General features: G+C 42.3%; 1 protein-coding gene across 9 annotated transcripts in view; it reads left to right on the top strand.

Moving 5' to 3' along the window:
- PSD3 (pleckstrin and Sec7 domain containing 3) overlaps nucleotides 1-19,528 on the top strand; it is a 570,605-nt gene that overhangs the window by 183,052 nt on the left and 368,025 nt on the right. For all 9 annotated transcript variants that reach the window (XR_009517869.1, XM_060001190.1, XM_060001192.1 and 6 more), the window contains 2 exons: nucleotides 3,962-5,066; nucleotides 8,004-8,399. Coding sequence is in view for 8 of the 9 variants with exons in the window: in XM_060001190.1 (XP_059857173.1) it covers nucleotides 3,962-5,066; nucleotides 8,004-8,399 (1,501 nt within the window). In the remaining variant the exon portion in view is untranslated. The remainder of the gene's footprint in view (nucleotides 1-3,961; nucleotides 5,067-8,003; nucleotides 8,400-19,528) is intronic.

The following is a 19,528-nucleotide window of genomic DNA, read 5'->3' as shown; positions in this document are numbered from 1 at the left end:
AGAGATAGCACAAGACAACTACAGACCAATATTGTTTATGAATATAGGTGCAAAAATACTAAAAAGCTGAATCTAGCAACTTTTAAAAAAGGATTATGCACCATGACCAAGTGGTATTTATTCCAGGAATGCAAGGTTGGTTCAGTATATAAAGGTCAGTTAATGTAATTCACTCTTACTAGATTAAAAGACAAAACCCACATGGAAATCTCAATTGACAGAGAAAAAACATTTGACAAAACTTGGCACCCTTTCATGATAGAAACACTTGACAAACTGGGAGTAGAAGGGATCTTCCTTACGCTGATACATAGCGCGTTTGTGAAAAACCCACAGCTAATATCATACTTAATGGTAAAAGACTGAAAGCTTTCTCTTAAGATCCAGAACAAGACAAGGATGTCTAGCTCTTACCACTTCCAGTCAACATTGTACTAGAGGGTCTGGCCAGTGCAGTTAGGCAAGAAAAAGAAATAAAAGACATCCAGATAAGAAAGAAAAAAAGTAAAATTATCTCTGTTCACAGACAATATGATCTTATATATAGGAAATCCTAAGGAATCCACACAAAAGCTATTAGTACTAAATAGTAAGTTCGGCAACCAGTTGTATTTCTATATGCTAGCAGTGAATAATCTGAAAATGAAAAAATTTCTGCATATTATAGTATCAAAAAGAAAATACTTAGGGGAGTAAGTTTAACAAAAGTAATGTAAAACTTGTACATTTAAAACAAAAACATGTTAAAAGAAATTAAAGAAAATTAAATAAATGGAAAGACATCCTATAGTTACGGATCAAAAGACTTAATAGTACTATTGTTAGGATGCAGTGCTCTACAGATTCATCCCAGCCTCTATGAACATTTCGGGTGTCTGGCAAGCTGATCCTAAAATTCATATGGAAAATGCCAGGGTCCCAGAGTAGCCAAAACAACCTGGAAAAGGAAGGACAAAGTAGGAGGACTCACACTTCCTGATTTTACTTCTGCAAAGCTACAGTAATCAATATGGTGTTATACTTGCTACTAGCTCAAAGGAATAGAATTTAGAGTACAGGCATAAACCTTTACGTTTATGGTCAGTTGATTTTCTATGAAGGCATTAATGCAGTTCAGTGGGGGAAATAGTTTTTTTCAACAGTAGTGCTGGGACAGTGGATATCCACATGCAACAGAATGACGTTGGAGCTCCACTTTACCCCATATACAAGAGTTAATTCAAAATGGATCAAAGGTCTACATGTAATAGCTAACACTGTAAAACTCCTAAAAAAAAAAAGGAATAAATCTTTGTGACCTTGGATTAGACAATAATTTGTTGCATATGACACCAAAGACACAAGCAACAAAATAAAAAAATAGATGTTGGATTTTATTAAAATTTTTAAAAATTGTGCTTCAAAATAAACACCATCGGGCTTCCCTGGTGGCGCAGTGGTTGAGAGTCCGCCTGCTGATGCAGGGGACACGGGTTCGTGCCCCTGTCCGGGAAGATCACACATGCCGCGGAGCGGCTAGGCCCGTGAGCCATGGCCGCTTGGCCTGCGCGTCCAGAGCCTGTGCTCCGCAATGGGAGAGGCCACAACAGTGAGAGGCCCGTGTACCGCAAAACAAAAAAACAAGAAAACAAAACACCATCAACTAAGGGAAGAGACAACCCACAGAATGGGAGAAAATGTTTGCAAAGTATATATATGATAAGGAACTTCTGTCCAGAATATACAAAGGACTCTTACAACTCAATAATAAAAAGACAAGTAACCCAATTATAAAATGGGCAAAGGATTTGAATGGATATGTCTCTGAAGAAGACATACAAATGGCCAACAAGCATGTGACAAGATGCTCAATATCATTAATCACTACCACAGTGATTAATGATATTGAGCAAAATCAGAACTACAGTGAGATAGCATTTCACATCTACTAAGACAGCTATAATAAAAAATATGGGCAGTACTAGAACCCTCAGACTTCGCTGGTAGGAATGTAAAATGGTGTAGTTGCTTTGGAAAACTGGCAGTTTCTCCAAACATTAAAGAGAGAGAGTTACCATGTGACCCAGAATCCACTCATAGATATATACCCAAGAGAACTGAAAATAAATGTAGACACAAAAACTTGTACACAAATGTTCATTATTTATAATAGCTAAAATGTGGAAATAACACAAATGTCCATCAGCAGATGAATGGAAAGAAACTGTGGTATATCCATACAATGGAATATTATTTGTCAATAAAAAGAAAAGAAGTTCTGGTACATGGTACAGTGTGGATAAACCTTGAAAGCATTGTGCTAGGTGGAAAAAAAGACAAAAAATGCCACATATTGTGTGATTCTGTTGATATGAAGTAGAACACGTGAATCCATAGAGACAGAAGGTAGGTTGGTAGTTACCAGGGGCTGAGGAATGGTGGCTAATGGATTGGATATAGGTTTTATGGTGGTGGTAGGAGGTGATGAAAATGTTCTGGAATTAGATTGCGGTGATGGTCACACAATTTTGTGAATATATTAAAGACAACTGAATCTTAAAAGTCCTATCACAGTCTTTATTGAAAAATTTAAAATGTCAGTGTGCCACAGGAAGAGGAATCTTTATTGCTTTTAACTGTCTTCCTTTTCAAAATCAGGGTTTGAAAGTTGCTTCCTCCTCAGATTTCAAGCAAGCCGCATCCTCTTACTTCTGTCTTGTGAAGGTACTATCAATACTACAATCACAGAGAAGTGCTTCTTGGATTCCATCAATACTGATTCAAATTTAATTTAAAAAATGTATTTCAAATTATTTCAAAAATGAAATATGAAACTGAATACACTCTTAGATGTATTATTATTTATCAGATTTTCCACACTGTGGGATACTATACATTAACTTATGTTTCCAAGTTACCTCATTTTGTACATGCCTTGGAATCAAGTCTTTCATGTCATTTCATTGTATATATTCAGACAGTCATCAAACATTTCACTGAATAGGAAGGTGGTAGCTGGCAATGCTTTAAAAGCAATAACAAAAACAACAGGTGTCCTCTGTCATAAAGTTGTCCAAGTGAGGACCCTACATTTCCAGGGTAGATGAGGATATTCTCGATACAAAGTAACCAAAACCAAGTTCAGAAGGAAATTGGATCTTGGGGTGATAGGACTGTAACTGTTATCCATAAATCCTCAATTTAAAATTCTGTTATCAGAGTGTCTTCATTTTTCTCATTGACTGCCGTTTTAATAAGAAAAGGATGTAAATTTGATCCTACGTAGTAAATATATGCTAATTGTTTTTACTGCTTCCTATATTGGGGTTCTGCATATGATACCATTTAAATTTTATTCATTTGGGATCCCAGAGATCTTTCTTAACATACTAAGTTTCCTATTCCATTTTGACTTCAGTCTCATTCCCCAGGGATGTTCTGAAAGCATTCCCCCCCACAACAGAAATCCAACAGTGAAGGGGAAGCTTCCAGCCAAAAAAATATTTACTGACTTTAAATAGATCATATCTTTTTTCTGAGGCTTCCATCTCAGAGATTGCACTGCACAGGTATTGTTGGCTGGATCGTAAGACTATTTGTTGTTGTGCCCAATATAAATACTTTAGTTGCTATTTCATGAGTGGTATTTGGAAAATGATACATATCCTTATTTTCATCTGTTCTTGCGTATGCAGCAACCGAGGTGCGTGTGTGGGACTTCATCAGAAGCAGGGTTGAATAGGGCGTGTGTCATTAGATCGTCTCTGTCTGTGCCAAAACCTTTGTGGGTACTCTCGTGTAAGCTAAGTGGAAGGGACCACCGGCAGGGTTATGAGAAGCAAGTGTTGCAGAGGTGGGGGCAGGAGACAGTGAAAGGATCCCATAAGGATGACTGAATGCCTGATGCGTATGGAGATTTATTAACACACGTTGGAATCTGTTGTTCAGAACAAGTCATGTGTCCATTCTGTTCTCTTTGTAGGTGATCATGGAGGAAGCACTTTACTCCCCCCGAATGTCACAAATGAATTTCCAGAATATGGGACCATGGAGGAAAGTGGAGAAGGCCTAAGAGCCTCTCTCGAGTTTGATGCCGAGTCTCTGCCGTGCTGCCCTCAGGTGCAGCAGAGGGTCCAGTCTCTTGCTGGCCATCCCTCTGGGCTTCTCAGTGTTACCGGAGGACCAAAAGATGTCAGAGAGGTCCCCTCTCAGAGTCATCTCAAGGAACAGAGTTTACAACCCATTGACTCTTTGATTTCAGCTCTGAAAGCCACAGAAGCCAGAATAGTTTCAGGAACATTGCAGGCTACAAAGGTACTGGATGGAGATGCGGTTTCTACTTTTTTAGTTCAGCAGGTGGAACAAGAGCCAGACCCTGCCAGTCATAAAACACAGAGAGCCAACACACTGTTCCCTGCTGGCCGAGAAAAGTCACCCGATATACCTCTTTCAGCTGAAGTTACGACTGAGGAAGGTTTTTATTTGAGCATCCAGGAGGACCTGACTGCACTATTAACTAGAGAAACTCAAGCAGAGCTTTCCCTAAGAGCTAATAATGGGAGAAAGGGGGCTGTCCATGTGCAGGAGCCAGCTTGTCCAGCATCCTCCGTGGGGAGCCCCGTGACCCACAGCTCAGTGGGAAGTGCTGGGTTATTGAGAGAGAGGAGATCTGATCAGGGGAGAGAGCACCCAGAGCAATGTGGTCGAGGCAGCTCCTCAGGACGCCCAGGCCAGGTCAAACATGTGGAATTTCAAGGGGTGGAAATATTGTGGACAGGAGGGGAGAAAAGAGGGACATGGCAACCTGTGGATTTTCAGACATCATTGGAAAGGACAACCCCTCCTGAAAGCAAAGAGTTTTCTAAAGTGCCAAGCCATCTCATCTCATCTGCTGGTTTGTGTGATTCAGCTGGTTTAACTGAGAGTGTTTGGGATGACACCTGGAGAGCTCCTTCAGAGAGGCTGGCCACTGGCTCAGGGCCATTTCTGCCTGAGCCTCTTCATGAGAGTGGAGAGGATGAAGTCTTCCTAAGGGAAAACAAGGAACATCTTGAGACGAAACCTGAATTGGAGAGAGACAGGGAAAGGTGAGCTCGCATAGTATCCTGCTGTCTGTGATGCCAGTGAGAACTCGATTCACAATATCCTGGGTCCTTGTTTACCACAGAATGGAAGAGAAGTGACTGTAAGCTATGTTGCTTCTAAGGTTCCGAGATGTTAAAGTGGTCTTGTTATAAAGTTGTCCATATGGGGAGACTGTGAACTCTAAACTAGGTGACTCCATTTCTGATGTTTTATTGTATTTGACAGGTTGCAACTTCTCCAACATCAAGGTAACTAAATACCCCACGATTATCTTTAACAATGTGGAAAGGTTTGAACTCTTTTTGACATCCTGTAGTCATTACATCCTAACTCAGGCATTTCTTCTGGGTGCAGCACCGTTGCCTGCATACAGCCTTATACATGTAGGAACACAGAGGCTGGCTCAGTTTTCTAGATTGAAAGAGATCAGGAGGTCAGAATTCAGTTCTTCCATGACACTCACATGGGTCTCCCTTCTCACAAGCAGCATGTTTTGATTACAGCCCTGATGAGTAAACTTGGCATCATATGGTATTTCCTGGTCTCTCCCTACATTTCTGGCATCCATACCAGCTGTGAGACTGGAAAAATGGAAGCCATACCCGTCTGTCTTCACATCCTTTGCTTGTAGTCTGACTGTAGAGTGTTCCTCTTGGCAAAGTCATTTCAAATGTGTGCCGTCTTGTCAGTCCTCCACCTGTGGTAGTTCACATGGGAAAACATCTGTGTCATGCCTGAAGGGTTTTGTTTGTTTGGTGTAAGGAGATGCCGTTTTCTCCACAGTTAACTAACAGATCCACGAAGAGATGCTCCTTTAGGATGGCTGTCAGGAGTCCTCTCCCTCCCGTCCCCATCCCCCCTACACAGAAAATCTCCAGACTCCCCTCAAAAGGAGCCCTGATATGTGGTACATGGCTCGGTAATTATATTCCCACTGGGGTATGCACTTCCGTGCCTGTGCAGATTATTAATTCATTCCTCCTTTCCTCCCGCCCTCCTTCCCTTCCTGTCCTTTCACAAATGGTTTTCAGTTGTCTGCTCTGTCCTTGATACGGCTAGAGATGCTGGGCATAAAGGAATGTTCAAAATAGACATGGCCCTGGGAATTCCCTGGCGGTCCAGTGGTTAGGACTCTGTGCTTCCGCTGCAGCGGGCATGGGTTCCATTCTTGGTTGGGAAACTAAGATCATGCAAGCTGTGCGGTGAGGGCAAAAAAAAAAAAAAAAACAGTGGAAAATAGACATGGCCTGAGGTCACTGACCTCATGGAATTTACTTCTGAAGATCAACACATTAATAATGCTGGGACCTCTAATTGTGCTGGGTTCCGTAAAGGAGAAGAAGGGAGACATACTAGAAAGAATAGTTTTGTTTTGTTTTAAAGTTTTTTTTGACGTGGACCATTTTTAATGTCTTTATTGAATTTGTTACAGTATTGCTTCTGCTTCACCTTTTGGCCCTTTGGCCCCGAAGCGAGGCACGTGGGATCCCAGCTGCCCAGCCAGGGTTCAGACCCTCACCCCGGCATTGGAACGCGAAGTCCCAACCACTGGACCGCCAGGGAGGTCCCTAGAAAGAATAGTCTGAATGCAGGAGAGAGGCTGATTCGGTTGATGGCTTGGGGAAGGCCTTTCTGTGGAAGTGATAGTTACGCTGAGACTTCAGGAATGAATACGTGTTTGCCCAGCAGAGAATGGGGAGGAGGATATTCCAGGCAGAGGGAACCACCTGAGCAAAGGAGGACTGCTTGTCGCTAATGGAGCATGCTTCCTGGACACTGCAAAGCAGAAGCCTCCAGGTGCCTTTTAAGATGTGACCCTCCGTCCGCCCTTCTCCCCGTGTGGCTGGAGCCTGGGGGCTGGGGGAGGGTGGGAAGTAGGTGAGCAGAGGTAGGGAGGGGCCTCATCCTGAGCTTCCTGTTTCACTGCAAGTGCCCTGAGGAGCCATTTAGAGGTAGAACCCAGAATAGTACTTGGTGTGGGGTAGACCTTCAGTAATTTAAAAACAGCAGAGACAACTGTACTGTTGAATGTGAATCCTGGTAATACCTAGAAATGTGGGTTACCTACCAGGTAGTTTTATTCCTATTTCTGTTTTGTTCCTGAGGCTGAGCTAGTAATTGGCACATCCAGATTCAGCTCCACGTTTTTCTGTCTCTTGTATTCTTTCTCTTACTGAGTTTTAAAATTTTATTTAGTTATTCTAATGTTCATTTTTAATATTTGAAGAACATGCTGCATATTAATTAATTAACGCCCCAGGTATATTAACTTGTACGTTTTTTGTAGGTTGTCACTGTTTTGGTTAGCCCTGTAGTAAACACGTTTGTTGGCTCTTATTTATTTATTTTTTCTTTTAAAAGGTCGTTTACTGGCTGGCTGTTTCTGGACCTGAACTCTCTCTGCAGTGCTGTCTTATTGTCACCAGGGGACAGCCCTTGGATTATAGAATATTTATCTTCTTGAGGGCATTTGGTCTTATTTAAATCAGAAAATATTAACAGACTGATGAAAGTTTAGTGTATTTTTAGTCCATTAAGTTTACACAATATATTTATCTTCTAACAGGTCATTTACCTGTTAATGACCTCTTTCTGTTAAAATTAAGAATGATAGTAGCTGTTAATTTGGATTTGTGGAGTTTAGTTGGCTAGATGAAAATTCATTATTTTAACATTTTATTGAAATATTCTTTGGACCTGATTCACATATTAGGAAATAGTTCAAAACTATATTAAATTATGTAGAGGGTAGCATAGCGTATGTATGCTAAAGAGTTCTTTCAGCCTGAATATGTTTCTATGAAATCTTCCTTCCCAAATGTATTGACATAAGCCCACTGAATACAAGTGTTAGCTCTATAGAATGTTCCCTTTTTTATATGGTTGGAGGGGAAAAAATAACCTGATATTGAAATTCGTCCGTTTTATGTGCTTTCCAGGATTCTTGAGCAAGAGGAGCACTTTCGGGCCAGAGATGATGATATCCTTGGGTCTGGTTGTGCAGAGGACTCCACTGATGTGTACAGCTCCCAGTTTGAAACCATTTTGGACAACACTTCTTTATACTACAGTGCTGAGTCCTTGGAGACTTTATATTCAGAGCCTGATAGCTATTTTAGCTTTGAAGTGCCCCTCACTCCAATGATACAACAGCGCATTAAAGAAGGTGGTCAGTTCCTGGAGAGGACATCAGTGGAAGGACAGCAGGACGTCCTGAGCATCTCTGCAGATGGTGGAATAGTGATGGGCTATTCTGGTGGGATCACCAATGGGCTGAGTGGCTCCAGTAACTCCACCTACACGAAAGGCACCCCAGAGATTGCTTTCTGGGGAAGGTACTGGTCCCATTCTCTTAATTTTGTGCTGGTGGTTTTTGTAGCAGTTTTTTTTTTGGAAATCTGAGTGTGGAACATATTTGAAAAGCATTTGGCTGGTTTCTGTGGATATAAGTGAATGATGTGAGTGAAAAGTAATTTGGGTTTTGGGGGCAGGTAGAGTACAATTTAGTGGTTTGCCAAATTGGCAACCTGTGGACATTCTATTTGGCAGTATTTCTTGTATTACCATATGTAAATTGGATCCTGAACAAATACTTGTGGGTGATGAGTATGTATTAGGTCCCATGATGCAGCTTTGGTAGCAGTGGCCTGGTGCTGGGAAAAGGACACTGGGAGATCTTGGCTTTCATTCTGCCACTGGCATTGGTTGATTACTTGGGGCAGGTTGTTTGATTAGGCCAGAGACTCCTTGATTGTAAGTAGAGGGTGTTGGATTAGATGGTCACTGTAATCTCTCTTGGCCGTTTGCCCTGTGAGGTCCCATTCTGCTGGGAAGTCTTCATGTTCCTGAGATGGTGGGGGAGGATCTAATTATATGGGTGCTTGGTAGAGCTGATTCCTTGGTCAACGCCATAAATACTTATTTTCTCTCTCTACTTTAGGATTTAACTCTCCCTAGAACACAGAATCACAAATTATGTAGGTTTTATGTGCTGTACCTGTCATTTAGTGATTCCCTGTCTCTTTATGGATTATCCAGCATTTCATCTCTTGTCATTCATCATTCTAGGGTCATTTACCTGTCCTTCAGCATCTCCATAAGTGGGAAGAGAATGCTAAACTTCTTAATCATTTTATGAATTTAGTTTTAATATATTTTTCCTGAATTAAAATGTGTCAATTCACATGTTTGGGGAGGTGCAGGGGAGGTTAAATGGGGATAAACTATTTTAAAGTTGTATGAAAAAACGTCAGTTTTTTTTTTTTTTTAAGTCAGTATACATATTACAGAATTTTTTTTTAATATATAAATTTATTTATTTATTTTTGGCTGCGTCGGGTCTTTGTTGCTGCGTGCGGGTTTTCTCTAGTTGCGGCGAGCAGGGGCTACTCTTCTTTGTGGTGCACGTTCTTCTCATTGAGGTGGCCTCTCCTGTTGCGGAGCATGGGCTCTAGGCGCGTGGGCTCAGTATTTGTGGCATGTGGGCTCAGTAGTTGTGGCTCGCAGGCTCTAGAGCCGCGGGCTCAGTAGTTGTGGCGCACGGGCTTAGTTGCTCCGCGGCATGTGGGATTTTCCCAGACCAGGGCTCGAACGCATGTCCCCTGCATTGGCAGGCAGATTCTTAACCACTGCGCCACCAGGGAAGTCCCCATATTACAGATTTCTAATGAGCCTGTTTTTATGATCAGTCTGTTCTATGTTAAGTGTTTCCTATAAGCAGTTTATAGGTTTATAGTTCATTGGCTGAGCACATTCAAGACTGGCACATGGTAACGTTGCAGCTATGCATTTCCATGTGAAATAGACCATGGATGTTGGTTGTCTTCTTGGGTCACACAACTCTCAGAAGCAGAAGACCTTGGTCTGAATTTCTTGGACAAGCCACTTATTCTTTCTGAAACCCCCTTTGTTTATTTGCATAGTAGGGTTAATGATACTTAGTATGCTGTGTGGCCATGTGATTTAAAGAGTTAATATAGATTAAAGCACCTAGCACAGTACCTGGTACCAAGTAGAAGCTGGAGCAAATGTGTGAATCAGAACTGGCTGGTAAACCCGCATTTATACCCGATCTCTAAGAGGTGGTATCCCTGAGGGAAGGGGGGCATCCCTGAGAAGGGGGTGTTTCTAGAAGGGGCCAGAGAGAGGGGTGTCTCTGAGGGGACATCCTTGAGAGGGGGTGTCCCTGGGTGGATGGTGCTACTTTAGTCGTTTAGTTTCACCATCATCTCGGGTAACTGTAAGTTGTGGTAAAATGCAGATAATTTCATTGAAATTCCAATCCAACTTTCTGGAGTGAGTTGAAGTTGTTGGGGACCTGAGGTGTTTTTGGCTGAGAGGCTTTGCTGCAGAAGCCACAGGGAGGGTAAGTAAGTAAAGACAAGAAGTAAACATCAGCACAGAACAGGAAGGTGAAAGGTTTATCAAAGGTGCAGTTTGCACACTCAGAATAGGAAGCAGCCATCATTGGGGCCAGTGTGAGTGCCAGTCATTAGTAGGGCAGAGCTGGGTAGTTAAGAGAGAGTATTGGGGTAGGTTATAGTACTTTAGCATCTCAGATGTGGACAGTGGTATATACTTCAGGCCAACTTGAGATAAGGTTTCAGCTGTGTTACCTGCATTGTCAAACCATGAGATCTTGCCCAGCCATGAGACCGAATTCCAGTACTGAATGAGAAGCATGTTAGAGATGGGCTCTGGCACTGTCCATATGATTCCTGACCAGTGGTCATTCACCCTTCCTTGAGCACTGCTAGTGATGTGGACAGACCAGCTTGGCAAGGGCACGCCATTTGTGTTCTTGGACTTGGCATAAGATAATAAGCAGTTACAGGTGGAGGAGGTTTTTTGTTTGGTGATTCACGGTTAAAAATTAGGATGGGCTCAATCATTCTAAGAAATTTTAGGGAATCGGGAATAATTTTCATATTCTTCTCTACGTTCTCTGCCTTCTTAGTGCTTTGGAGAAGTTGTAGCACCAGAGGAATCGTGGGTTGAAGAATAATGATATTTTCCAGCTTAAAGGGGGTCTTAGATAACCCTGTTTCACAGTAAAGAATCTGAGTCCCCGTTGGGTGGGATAGAATTACCTGGTGACAGATCTTGCACCAGAATTCAAATTGCGTGACTCCTAGACCAGGTACATTGACTGTTCTAGGCTGCCTGGTTTCATATTTGTATTCTTTCTTTTGATCTAATTCCTCTCATGCCATATATTCATGGAGCCGTAAGTCTGAGTTGGTAATTGTAGAGCTGGTGCTTGGTGATGGTGTATGTGTTCAATTTTAGAAAAAAATTTCCAAATTTTTATCTAAAAAAAAAAAAAAATGGTTTTGAAGAACCTAGGGGCAGGAGAGGAATAAAGATGCAGACGTAGAGAATGGGCTTGAGGACCGGGGGAGGGGGAAGGGTAAGCTGGGGCGAAGTGTGAGTGGCGTGGACATATATACACTACCAAATGTAAAACAGATAGCTAGTGGGAAGCAGCTGCATAGCACAGGGAGATCAGCTCTGTGCTTTGTGACCACCTAGAGGGGTGGGATAGGGAGGGCGGGAGGGAGATGTAAGAGGGAAGAGATATGGGGATATATGTATACGTATAGCTGATTCACTTTGTTATATAAAGCAGCAGCTAACACACCATTGTAAAGCAATTATACTCCAGTAAAGATGTTAAAAAAAAGAAAAATTCCCAAATTGTTAATAAACCTGTCTCCATAAATTTTTTTAATGTAATCAATGATCAGGCTTTTAAAAATTTCTTCTGCATTAAAACATCCCTCTGCAGAGGTAAGGAGTAGATACTGAGGTACTGAGTCTGTTAAGGAAGTCCAGACTAGGACGCTGACTGCACAACTGTCACCCGGATTGACTCCCTTCTGTTAGGCACTCAAGGCCAAAGTGTTAGGCTTCAAGGAGAAAAAAATTCATTTATTAATAAATGTTGTGATAAAGCAACACAGCAAAAGTGATAAATAAAACAAGTGCACGTGCTTAGCATTCCACCTCTACTCACTGGTCTCTCCTGTTTCCTTGGCAGTGGACTGGGGGGTCTGACTGTGTCGGATAAAGTGAACTCTGAGGAAAGCACAAAGGAAAGGGAATGATAAGACTAATCTGCGCTGATAATGCTGCTTTGATTCTAGCTGGACTTGAACCAAGAAAATTAAGCCCATTCCTATTGAGTTACTGCTTTTGATGTATAAAGTGTTAGACAGTATTATAAGATCATTTTAGGTTGTCTCTAAACACCATCTTATGTCCTATGCATCATATGTAGTCCATAGGTTTTCTTTCTTTAGTAAAGACATGGTGCTTAATTCACATAATAAGCTAAGAGAAAGGAACATTAATGTTCTGATTTTCCAGGTAAGGAAACTGAGGCTCAGAGCAGTTGAGTAACTTGCTCAAAGTCACACAAATGGTAAGTGCCACACCCAGTATTTGAACCCAGGCAGTCAGGCTCCAGAGACCATTTACTTTTGATCTCAAAACAAAAATATTTTTGCTTGACATTGCCTAGGTATATTTTTAAATACTTTTCTATATCAGTATATGCTTTTACATCATTAAAGATTATTTCAGTGGCGGTATCTGACAGTGATTTCTTTTGAACACAGGATGACACTGTTCTCAATTGTGTTGCTTCCTGTAAGAAAGGTGGAGTGGTTGGGGAGGGTGACGAGGACCTGTGGCACTTCAACACACCTTAGTTCCCTCTCAGGAACACCCCCAGGCCTGGATTTAGCCAGGCTTTGTGGCCAGAGCGGGACTGAGCTCCACTTAAGTCAAAGAAGAAAATACTTCAAATCTGTAATATTCTAGAATAGGGTTGGAAAGGACGTTTGTAGAGAGTATGTGTGCTGACTCTGTCTTTTAAAGGGTTATGTACCTTTGCAGTATCAAATAGATCGCTCATTATAAGCTGAAAACACCTCTTAAGATCCTGGAGTCAATTTGGCAGGAATAGTTAATTCTCTCAGATGCTCTGAACACTGATGTTGACCAGAGAGCTGCATGCCAATGCGGAAATAGCGCACCCTGTGAATGTAACACAATAGTTTAATGAAGGAGCAAAGAGTAGCATCCCCTCCCTTTGTGGTCCAGCTGCAGAGCACTCAGGCTAGCTAGCGGGTTCAGTGGTGCTGTGTGGAATCCAGTCACGTGGCTCCAAAATTAGAAAGGATAATTAGAGACTTACAGATACCCAGGGCCAATGGGTTCCTTTGTGTCTGGGTGCTTCTCCCTCTCCGGCCCATCAGCTGAAGACTGCAGCTCCAGTCAGTAAGTCCTGACCTGAAGCCTGCAGGGCACAAATGTGGTCACTGTGACCATTAGCAGGGTTGAATATTGTTTATTTCTATGGAGCTTGGGTTTGGACAGATGGGAAAAGGGACAGCAAATACAGCCATATGGCAGGGATTTCTCTTTTGATTCTCTGAAGTACACACAACTGCCTTTTAAGATTACATTTTTGGTGTAACAGATATATATACTCCACGTCTGGGCTTCCCAGTTTTTCTTTCGGAGGGCGCTCAGGATCCCGAGGAGCCCCGCAGAGGGGGTGGATTACGTCTGTGTGCAGCTCTTACGCCTGGGGAGTGCTCCGCTCATTTGGGTCCACTCCAGCTGGTAGTTGCCGGTTTTCTGCCTTCTCACCTTTCTCAAATGAAGTGCAGACATTGGAAGTATCTTTTTTCTTCCTGTTTTTCTTTTTCTTTAGTGTCTTTCTGTCTAGGAAAAGTCACATGAAACAAGATTAGTACTTAGAGAAATTTGTTGAAGTGCGATTTCAAATACATTTTGACATCCCAACTTAAAACCTGCAGGTATTTAATTAAGTAATTAACTAATTAATTAATTATTATTTTTGGCCGTGCCACGCAGCTTGTGGTGTCTTAGTTCCCCAACCAGGGATTGAACCTGGGCCCCGGCAGTGAGAGTGCTGAGTCCTAACCACTGGACCGCCAGGGAATTCCCTGCAGGTATTTTAGTATAATGTAAAATATTAAAATCATGTGACATTAGTTAAGCTGGTGACAGGAAAAGACCTTGATCTTGTGAACTTGTTTGGGGGGATCTGGCTGACCTCCTCTGTCCTCTAGGTGGGGAGCTCCTGCCTCTCAGGTTCATTCCTGCTGCTCTGGTGATCTCTTCAGGCCTTTTCTCTCATGTTTTAAAACTTGTTCTGTAGAAGATAGGTTCTTATTTTTCTCTTTCTAGCTTTCTGAAGCAGTTGTGATGATGATTTTTTTTTTTTTTCTTAACTGTAAAGGAGCCCCTGCTCATTGCTGAGGGCAGGGGCTCTCCTAGCTTCAGAGCCGGTCATATCTGGGTTCAGATCCTGCCTCAGGTACTTACTGGGGGTGTGATCTTGAGTAAGTTACAGAAAACCTGGGAACCTTTCCAAGTGTAAAATGGAATGAATAACACCTATTCAAAAGCAAATGAGATTAAGTGAAAAAAAATCAAGAATAGAAAATCAAGTGGTTTCACAATGCCTAGCATGTAGTAGGAGATAACTGTAAACTAATGATAATACGAACAGCAGTGGTAACCTGGAGAAGAGTTGTTATGCCAGTCTACCGCCTGCTCAGGCCCTGGGTCAGCCTCTGAGCTGTCTGAAACACCTGGTACTGGATGTCCTGAATAAAATTCAATGTACTGTGGTGGGGTGGCATAAATATGGGGATTTGGGATCAGAAGACAGGAGGTCAGATCATCCTCTCTACTGGCTGCTTGGTCCAGGGTAGGTTATTTCACTTCTAGGAACCTCCCGTTCCTTACTGGTAAAATGGAAATAACCTTATCACCCAGTTTACAGTTCTGTTGTAAGAATTTGCTAAGTTCTAGTTTGTGGATATTCATTTTTATCATGAATTTTGCAGTAGTCTGAGTAATAGTCTAAGGAATATAAGAAAATAAATAAGAAAAAGCCTGATAAAGAAGGAAAGACGCAAGAATTTGGTGAGTGAGTGAATCTAGGACACGGGGGCTGCATCAAGGTGACTGTGAGATTTCCAGTGTGGATGACTTACCAAGTCAGGAAACAATCAGCGGGAGTTGGTGGGAGCAGCAGGGTTTGTAGGAGGGCGCCTCCCAGTGGGGTCTGTTTACACAGATTGAATTTGAGGAGAGGGAGGACCCTTCATATGCAGAGACACGGAGTCACCATTTGGAGGGGAGGCTCGCAGTGAGCTCTGGGAGGGCGAGGAGCGGCTGAGGCCGGGCTGGAGAGAGGTGCACACGGGAGCCCTTGGGTGCTGCCCGTGCGGCTTTCTGATGCCACCTGGGTAGGACGTATGCCTCTGACCGGAGTTTCCAGGCGGCTGTTTGGTGCTCACCTTCAGTCCCCAGCAGTGTCCGATCGTCAGGGAGCCGGTGTGGCTGTCCTCTCAGGCAGGCCTGGCTCTGGCTCTGGGGGTTTGGCCTCTCCCTGTTTGCTGGGGTCTTTTGTATAACTCGGTGATGACTTCAGGAAATGGTCCTGGATTTGAAACAGGGTTTCCCAGAAGCATTCTAATTCTGTAGTTTAAACCTTAAGACATACAAAGTAGTGACCTGGACGTTGGTGTGAAGAGTGCTGTGGAGTGCTGGCTAAGTGGGTGATCTTTCATCCAAGACTATATTGCAAGACCTCAAATGATAGAGGACATTGGAGTTACATGTTATTACAAGGAGAATCATAGCTCTAAATAAAAACTGTATTGGCGGTTATTTTAACTGGTCAGGGTGATGCAGCAATCTTTCTATTCATATATCAGTGCAATATTTAACTTTTAAAGGAAGCAATAACGTTTTCTCTCAGCAGAGGTCACTTAACACAAGACTTGCAACATTGGATGAGAAACGTTATCCATTGATCCACTGGGGAAGAAAAAAGACAGAGACCTTCTCCAAATAAAGTTCTCTGAAAGTCTTTTATGTAGAAGTACCAATTTATCAGAGCCCCAAATGGGTATGTTTCCAGTGCTTTAATCTTGTTTTTCTTTTTCTCCCGTGTGTCTTAGACACTTTCTGTAAACTGTATTAAATTGGCACAAGCTCCTAGCAGAGCCCTGCTATTCAGTACCGTAGGGCCATGGTGCCAGGCGAGTTGAACATAATCTTTCTCATGCATGCTAATGAGGATTAATGTAAACTCCATCTAAACCATCTAGCGTCTAAATGTTAGAGAAATCCCTTGACAGCTTCTCATGCCCTTGTGCTTGGGCCTCTGTCCCCAGGCACTTTTCTCTGAAACTGGAATTAGGAGGCACTCTCCATGCTTTGCCACCACAGATTATGACTCTGCTGGTCGAGGGTGGTACCCAGGCAGTGACAGCTTCGGAAGCTTTTCGTGGAAAGATGCTCATGTTCAGCCTAAGTTGTCAACCTCTGATTTTTGAGCTTGTTAGAAATGTGTAATGCAGACCTCATCCCTGACCTACTCAATCAAAATGTGTATTTTAACAAATTCCCAGGTGATTCATGAGTACTTTAAAGTTTGAGAAGCACGAGAAACTGTTAAAGGCAGAATACAAAGCTGAGTAAGACAGTCCGTGTCCTCGGGGGCGGGAGGGCGGCAGGCCTGTTATATGTCACTGTGCTACTGGCAGGGAGAAATTTCTTAACAGAGGTTCATAAAAGTGAGTGGCCCTGGCTGTGAACTTTGAAATGATTTCTTGTGTCACCTTTGGTGTAGTGATCACAGGGTGCCCATTCCTGCTCTAGAAATATAGAGGTTGACCCATTTTCCTGCTAGGAAACAGTATGGTTTCCTAGTGAAGAGTGTGGGTTAAGTCAGACTGCTTTGGCTTATATTTTGTGAATTATCTCTACTAAACCTCAGCTTACTTATCTGGGAAAAGGGATAATAATTTACTGTCACTTGATGATTACTCAGAAAATGTTGGCTCTTATTTTCAGTAATAACACTGCTTGAACTGTTCTCTTTAAAACTTCCTCAAAGTCACCTGCTGTGAGTGTACCATGGTCAGATCAACTTAGGATGTTGTTTATCTGTAATAATAATTCTAAGAGCCTTAGATTACTTGAAGGTGAGGAGTTTTAATGATAGTTTATTTTCTTCATAATTATACAGCAGCTGTACCTCGACACAATGGTGACATTTTCTAGTCAAGAGTAGTAATATGAAATCTTTAGTATAGAGAAATTAAGAGGTATTGAATAATTATTATTGTGAAACAAAATTATAAATGTTCATTATTCACACTCCATTCACTAGCAACTATTTTAGGGTTCATCATATAATATTATACTTAGGTCTGAGCCTGTCCCTCCTATTAGGCAGTGAACTTCACAAGTCTTTAGATTTAAGACTCAGAGAACCTGTTACAGAGTCCAGCACATGCTGGGTGCCCAGTTTTTGTTGAATGAGGAACTCAGTTAGCAGCTGCTCTATACTAGGTACTAGGTGTCTCCCAAAGAGGGGGCAGATAACTTCACAGATCACTCTGGAACAGGGCCTAGTGGGTGGGGCACTAAGGTTCCGAGGCCAGGACTACTCCAGCATGGGCTTTGGAGGACCCGGTGGGTGTGTGGACATGGTTGTGGGCTGGGGGAGACTTTCCAGGTGGAGGTAGAGTTAGGAACAGCTGCTTGGATTGGGGGCTTGAGAGTGGGGAGTTCAGGGCTTATTAATCTCTTTGCCTCCTGTTGTGTTAATTTTCTAGATTGAGGCCACTGAATCCACTTGAAAGGCAGTCATCATGCAGTTGACTTTTACAACTTCTGCACGTCCTAGGCACACCCAGAAGTGTAAAAGTTAATAAACACCTTGCATCTCGCCAGCCAATTTGAGAAATAAAATGTTGCAGTCAGTGCCTCTGTGGTCCCATCTCTCTTGTTCTCTTCCTAAAGGTCACCATGACCTGTGGGCGTGTATTGTGCCTATATAGGTGTCAACCCATAAACAATATATGATATTCTTTCACATGTTTCTGAACTTTATATAAGTGCTATCTTATTTCCTTTTGTAACTCACTTATTTGCTCAACATTTCAAATTCATTCTTACTGATTCATAATGCCCTAGTGTATTAATTATTTGCTGAATAATATTCATTGCATGAATATACACTGTAACTAATTTTCCCATTTGTCTAGTTATGAACATTTTGGCTGTCTTGTATTTTTGTTATTTTAAATGGCATGGCAGTGAACATTCTAATTAGTGGCTTCTTGTGCACATGTGGAGAGTTTCTCTAGGCTAGGTATATATTTAGGAATAAAATTGCTGGACAGTAAGTTATAATCATTTTCTGGGTGAACCAAGGCATTCTTGAAAGGGCATATTACATTTTCTTTGAGAGTATGTAATTTTATCTACTTCTGTTTATAAAGTAATTTTTAGTTATTTTACCTCCTGATCCTTATAATTCCCAAATCCCAACAAAAATAGCAGGAGCTTAAAGAGAAAGCATGGGAAAAAAATGAAGCGAAACCAGTCTCCTTTCCCTTCAGGAGCTCTGATGTGTACTCTGTTATCCATTAGTTAGGCCTGGTGCGAGTCCTTTCCGTCCGCCCCGCCCCCGCCCCCCACCCCCAAGTCCCGTAGGTCCCAGTTTCTCAGATGCCTTGGTGGCAGTTGTTGCCTGCGTCTGACAGCTGTGAGTGTTGTCAGTCCGCTTCTGGCCGTCTAAAGCAGGGTTTGAGCAAAAGGCCAAATGAGTCTTTTCATTTAAGGATAGCAGAAAAACAGAAACAAAACTAGAAAATAGGAAAACACAAATCACATAAAATTAGGTGTGAATTTAACACAGGTGAATTTTATATAATATAAATGAATCAGATCTATTTATTGCCTATTTCAGCCATTCCCTTATAGCCAGAATGTGTTTGCTGTAGGAAATGACGGTCTTTAAAAATAGGACCTCAAAAACTGTAGTGCTACTTAAGAAAAACAATGCTGAGATTAACACTTTTGTTCTTCTTTTTCAAATGATGTTGGACAAACTCTCTTTCTCACATAAGCAGCAACCACTCCAGATAAGCTAGCACAGCTGTCCTTTCTCCCTGTAGTCAGCTGGCCTCCTGGCTTCTAAAGAGTTAAGCTGGAGGTTTGTGAGGTCATGCGTGGCTTCCCAGGATCTGGACTTCTGAAGCTCTCTTGGAGGGGGGCTGCCTGCGGAGAGGGGAGGCGGGGCAAGGGGAAGTACTCCTTCAGCTTCTTCAAGTTCTTACCCCGCAGTCCTGAGGGAACAGTGGCGTTCTGGGAGAATGTCGCTGCCGAGTCAGGGTGCAGCAGTCTGCGCTCCCAAAGGAAGCAGCTGTAGAAGTGCATTGAAAGAGCCCTTGCCGATGATGAAGTTCTGCTAAACAGATGGGACCAGGGGATGTTCTTTGTATTCGTGACAAAATTACGGGCAGGCTGTTTGCTGACAAAGGTAACTGGAATTGACTTTATGTTCTTTGTCTGGTCCCAGGCAGTGCTGGATTATGTGTGATTGTACTTACAGAAAATT

The sequence above is a fragment of the Delphinus delphis genome, chromosome 21, assembly GCF_949987515.2.
Source record: "Delphinus delphis chromosome 21, mDelDel1.2, whole genome shotgun sequence".
NCBI lineage: Eukaryota > Metazoa > Chordata > Mammalia > Artiodactyla > Delphinidae > Delphinus > Delphinus delphis.
The sequence above is the reverse complement of the archived record's forward strand: the minus strand, read 5'-3'. Positions and strand labels throughout refer to the sequence as shown.